The 6,000-nt window shown below is 44.8% G+C and overlaps 1 protein-coding gene across 3 annotated transcripts in view; it reads left to right on the forward strand.

Annotated features, from left to right (window-relative positions):
* The window catches only part of Arhgef3 (Rho guanine nucleotide exchange factor 3), a 321,412-nt gene that overhangs the window by 160,916 nt on the left and 154,496 nt on the right, over positions 1–6,000 (forward strand). For all 3 annotated transcript variants that reach the window (XM_017802271.2, XM_029554188.1, XM_017802272.2), the window contains one exon: positions 4,713–4,775. In XM_017802271.2, the coding sequence (XP_017657760.1) occupies positions 4,713–4,775 (63 nt within the window). The remainder of the gene's footprint in view (positions 1–4,712; positions 4,776–6,000) is intronic.

Consider the following 6,000-nt stretch of genomic DNA (forward strand, 5'->3'; position numbering starts at 1 on the left):
CAGTCCAGAGGATGAAAGATGAGAGCTGACAGTCACAAGTCTCTGGTGTAGATCACTGGATCTGTCCAGGTTTACACACATGGCCATGACATCTCACTGCTGAATATGCACAGGATTCTGCTCCATGGCAGGTCACAAAGGGACCTCATGGTGTTTTGAAGAATAGGAATAGGAGGTGTTTCCAGCCCTCAACAGCCTCTAAGTATCTCTGTGAATGCTGTTGCCTGTAGCACTTGGAAACCAGATGCTACCCCCAGGCCCAATGTCCCCATAGCCTCCTCTGTCACTGACTTTCCTTTCTACCCCCAGGAGGGAAAACAGAGTTAATGTGCTCCTTATAGTCATTTGTGGTTGGGGTCAGCTGGTTGGTTCCCTTCCACTCTGAGCCGTTGGCAGGTTTGGAAGAACAGAGACCTTGTCTTCGGATTTCCCTCAGGGCCCAGGCATGGACAGCATCATGGCTCCAATGTCCCTTTCCTTGAGTGCATTTGAGTTTCCTTCTTGCAAGAGTCATTGAGCTTGCCAATGCCCCACTTGAACCAATGTCTGAACTGCTACAATTACCTTTAACGTGTTTATATATTTTAAGGAAAATCAGTGCCCCCACTGGTAAGGGAAAAATGCTCTTTCTTATTTGAAAGGTGAGAACCTAAAATTGAATTGGCAGCTTTTAAGTCTCCAAGGAAATTTGAGGTTGAAGAATTTCAGCCTTCAGTGACCTTGGCTTTTGAGGTTTTGATTTAATTTTGGCAGCCAGGTAGTTAGCAGAAGGGACGGGGGTGTCACCTCAAGAACACTGGCCTTTATTCATTCCTTTTCTTGTTTTGTTTCTTGAGTCACCCATTCGGAAATTATTCACTCAGCACAGAGCTCGGGAGGAGCCACAAAGTTATTTGCTGAAATAGGAGAGCAAACTACCACAGTTACTGAACTCACCCACAGGCCTTTCTCATGGTAGAAAGGGAAGTGGACAGTACATTCGCTTCAGTAAACTTGACAGGAATTACAGGGTGGGACCTTGGCTTCTCAAATCGGCTGGAAACTCATCAGAGCAAGTATGTAAATGCATAGTGCAGCCATCTTGCCTGGACACTCCCCCCAGATAACCTGTCTGTGACTTGTGATGTGCCGGGGAAGTAAAATGGTTATAGACCCCATAGGAAGCAATGACAGTGCTTAAAACTAAAACAGACCGAAAAATGGCTTCGTGTGGACAGCGAGCTGGGGTCTCTAAAGCCTGGAAAATAACCCTGGAAAATAACCACAAAGGAGTCTCCTTAGTCCTCATGTACCTCACATCTCTTACCTCCTTCACAGGCCACATGTGCAGTCCCATATTTGGGTGCAGTACAGCATGAGAGATGGTGACTGTGGAGCTTGGGTTCAGGCAGACCTGGGTTGGATCCAGACTCTGCCACTTGCTGATTATAAAACCTTGAGTGGCCAGGCATGGTGGCGCACGCCTTTAATTCCAGCACTCGGGAGGCAGAGATAGGCGATGTCTGTGAGTTCAAGGCCAGCCTGGCCTACATAGTGAGTTACATAGTGAGTTCCAGGACAGCTGGGGCTACAGGGAGACCCTGTCTCAAAAAAAAAACAAAACAAAAACCATGAGTGAGTCTGTGCCTTCTTAGAGCTTCTGCAGCTGTCTTGCAGAACAGAGAACATTCCACTTCCCAGCTACCTGATGTGGCTGTAAGGATCAGATGAGATCCTGCAGATATATGTCTGTCTGTCTGTGAGAGATGTATAGTGAATGTGTAATGAGGGAATGCCATCCTTCTTACCAGTCTGATTAGGCAATCACTGATGGATTCTCTCAACTTTCCGAGTTCTTGTGGGTACCTCTCTGGCTTGTTTCTGGCTGATGATGTCTTCCATGAGCTGTTCTGTAGATCATTGGCATGGCTTCCCAATTGAGGAAGGTCCTGGTTAGATGTGTAGTGCCCTTGTGTGCCTGCTTTACAGCACACCCTTCGTCACCAGGGTCAACTGAGCAGGATGGCTGCCCATTCTGTCCTTTTGCTCTGTCTAGCTGGATACCTTTGGAGTTGGGGGTCAGTGAAGAGGTCAAGTTTTCAGAAGGTACAGGACTAAGGGCATCAACCAACCAGTCATTCAGAGAGGCAAACAAATAGTATTTTGAGAGAAGCTGGCCATGTGCCAGTTACTGAACCAAGCTCTAGGATTTTGACTATGACAGACCATATCCTTCCTTCACTGGGCTCAGATCTCATGAAAAGATAATATCTGGAGCTCCAGTTTCTTTCTGCTCCCACCCACCCCCTCCAAGATCACATGTGTGGGACTGCAACCTTTAGGCAAGAAAAGCTAAACTTAGGGCATGGGTTCCTCTAAGCAGCCAGATCCTCCTTCAGCTGTCACCCACATCCTCACCCAGCATATGTTGCTTGTTGATCATACTTCTACCTCAGGACAGCGCTCCAGGCAGAAGACACTACCAGACATCCAGGTGGCAAGTGAGACGTGAATTCTTGCCACAAGTGCTGTAAACTGTGTTTGCAGGGTTTTGCCTAAGGAATCAGAATCCTAAATTTCGAGTATCACATTATAGCCAAGTAGCTTCCAGCTAATTGCTAGTCTCTGCTGACCTTAGTTTATTTACCTGTACAATAGGAACTATTCCTTGCTATACCTGCCTCAAAAAGTTACCATATTAGGAGGATGTATAGGCACACACCGATAGCCCTAGCTGTTTGGGAGTCTGAAGTTGGGAGGATTGCTTGAGGCCCAGAATTTGAGTCCAGCCTAAGCAACATAGTTAGACTGTGTCAGACACATGAGTGTGTACATACACACATGTATACACTCACACACACACACACACACTCACCATATAAGCCAATGAATTGGTTTCTCTAACATCTTGGTGCTGTTTTTAACTGTACCTGCATGATCAATCAATAAGGATCAGTCTCTGTACACATAAAGCATCCTCAGACACAAGTGTGCGTGAAGTGCCTGTCAGCATCTTCTTCAGTATACCTCCCTCCCCCAGAGACTCAGTGTGGAATATTTGACCTCTGAGTGTGAACATTATCCAAGAATGGCTGACTCTGCATCCCTAAGAGGTGTGTATGTATGTGTGTATACTCCTGGTCTTAACATCTCTGATCATTCCTTATCCTATAACCCATACCACTTCTGTGGAAAAGCTTAGGGGACCTGCATCCCCACTGCTCTGGAGGCCTGTGCTCATCTTTGGGAGTATAAATATCTAGATAGCTGGCTTTGTAAAAAGAAAGCCCAGTCCATTTCCCATCTTCCTCTGACACTTTTATTCACCTTATTAAAGTGCCTGTTTCTCTGGGAACACCACCGTCACCATGTTTCCAGAATCCTCTGGCCCACTCTGCTACAAGGTGTATTGCTGTAGGAACTGGAGATAGAGCTCAATGGTGAAGCACTTGCTTATTATGCATAAGACCCTGGGTTTGATGCTCAGTACAAGAAAAGAAAATATAATTAGATTTATTCCCCTCTCTTTGAGGTTGATGTCACCACCACCCTGCCATCCCAACCTTGGAGTTAAGAAAGAGAGATTCAGAGGAGTGAAGTGACTTTCTCTAAGATCTGCAAATTGCATTTGCTGTGTTTCTCTGTTGTATGAGTGTGAGTTCTTAACCATGGGAGTTGCTGACCCATGTGTTCCTTTCCTGGAAGCAAACACAGAGCTTGGCCCATAGTAGAGATCCGTTCAACAAGCCTTTGTTAAAGTGATTGTGGATAGTTATGATTGCTGTCCAATCTCTGTCTTTGTTCAGACTCAGAATTCTGATAGAGAAGGAGGTGGTGGACTGGTTTGGATGTTACACACTTCAGATGTTTCCAGACGGTCCCATAACGTCATGCTAGTGCCTCTGGGTTTTTGGTAGTTTTCTGTCAAATAACATTGGTGCACTTGGCAAGTCACAACTTTGAGAAGGACCCAAGGAACACTTGACTGGTTGTCTGAGCCAGGGATGCAAAAGAGAGATGACTATATCTTTGATGTGCTTTATTGTGGTTTAGAGATAGAATTACTTTTTTTTTGTTGTTTTATAAAGGAGGAAATTTTTTCTGCCTCTAATTTTATAAGCTGCTGTGGTTATTATCTAAATTAATTTCAAATATATGTGGTTCAAAAGTGGTTTTTCTAAGTCTGAATGTGTGTGTGTGTGTGTGTGTGTGTGTGTGTGATGCTGGGGGTCAAATCCAGGGTGTTGCCCATGCTAGGCAAGTGTTTTACCACTAAGCTATATCCCCAGTTTTTATGGCTACTCAGTGGGAAGTCTGAAGACAATGTCTAATGGTCTTTCCGGCATTGTGGCTTTTTGATTATATCAGGACCCTGTAAGGTTTAGACCAGATACTTCCAAGGGAATTAGATTTTCTTTCTAGTCCATTCTCTTCTTCCAAGTCACTCAGAAGCGGACCCTAGTATCTAAATTTCTAAATGTTATATGGAGGCATTTAGGAGGGGAAAAAAAGAAATATAAAAGAGGCTATAGCAGCCAAAATAATAATAACGCAAACTTATTGAGCTTATTAGTTCCCATAGTTCCTAGACCCTTTCCACCTTGGTTAAAGCTTTCGGGCAGCATGGTAGACATGATAAGGATTTATGTGCTGTTTAGTTACTTGCTTTCTTTTCTTAATCAGAGTCTCAATCCTGTTTACATTTGAACTTCGTTTTCTCGTTTGTCCTGCAGCGGAAACGGAAGCAGAGTGCCCAGGATGAAGATGCCGTCAGCCTGTGCAGTCTTGACATAAGTGTGAGTTCAGTCTTTTCTGTCTCCCATCGTGCTCCTGCCCACCACAAGGGCATCGCTCTTCTCTGAGTATTTTTTGTCACTATGCCTGTGCTTAAAGTGGGTTTCCACCATCTGGCTGTGGGTCTGTGACCTGGAAGAAATCTTAAAAATGTTTTCATTTTACTGAAGAAAGTTGTGTAGCCCACCTGAACTTCCAAGCCAACTTGTTTATTGCCTCTGGCTTTTCTCTCATACAAAGAATTATAAACTTGGGCATCTGGGCAGAATCTAGATAAATCCCACCATGCCATTTGAGAGACTGGTTCTAGATGATGGAGCAGATGTTTTTCCCTTTTGGTAGGGGAGGAAGTTAGTGGTTTGGCACAATCAGCAGCTGGATAGCCCAAAGGTTGGAGGAAGACTCCTGTGTGCAGAGTGGCTCTGGGTTCAGCAGATCTTAGGTTAAGTCAAGATTATGTACTTAGCATTTATGTGGCGTGATTCCACGTCTGGAAACTAAGGCCAAAAAGACTTCACCTAACAGTTTTTTGTGTGTGTTTTGAATAAAACAATAAAAATGAGAATACTAAGCACAGTACCTAGTACTTACTAAGCACCCAGCAAACATTAGCCTCATTGTAATTTTCTTTAAAAGCAAAAGTTTGCAAAACGGACTCAATGATTTGCTGACTGAATGCCGGTGAGACAGAGGTGTGCAGCTTCCTCAGGTTTCCCAGATGTTTTATCGGCGACTTCCTGTGCATGGGCTCTGGTCTCCTCACGATTCAGTTGAGAAGCCTCCCAGGGCATGTGCTGCCCCCTCTTTTCAGACTGGAGACTGGGGTGGAAACAGAGGCCTTCCTGGGTTCTTCCTGTTCCTGGCTCTTCCTCTTAGATACTTCCTTGGAGTTTACCCATCATGCACTGCAAATTCATGTCATATTAGGCCTTGTGGTGTCTCTTACAGAGATCAGGAAAGAAAACATTCTCCTGTACTTAAGAATGGGGCCTTGGGGGCTAGAGAGATGGCTCAGAGGTTAAGAACACTGACTGTTCTTGCAGAAGACCTGGGTTTGAATCCCAGCACCCACGTGGCAACTAACAACTGTTGGTAACTACAGTTCCAGGGGATCCGACGGCCTCTTCTGTCCTCCATGGGCGTTGCACGTCACGGGTGCACTTACCTACATGCAGGCAATACACGCGTACACATAAAATAAAAATAATAAAATATTAAGAAGAAGAA

Source organism: Nannospalax galili, unplaced genomic scaffold (assembly GCF_000622305.1).
Source record: "Nannospalax galili isolate Female #2095 unplaced genomic scaffold, S.galili_v1.0 scaffold505, whole genome shotgun sequence".
Classification (NCBI taxonomy): domain Eukaryota; kingdom Metazoa; phylum Chordata; class Mammalia; order Rodentia; family Spalacidae; genus Nannospalax; species Nannospalax galili.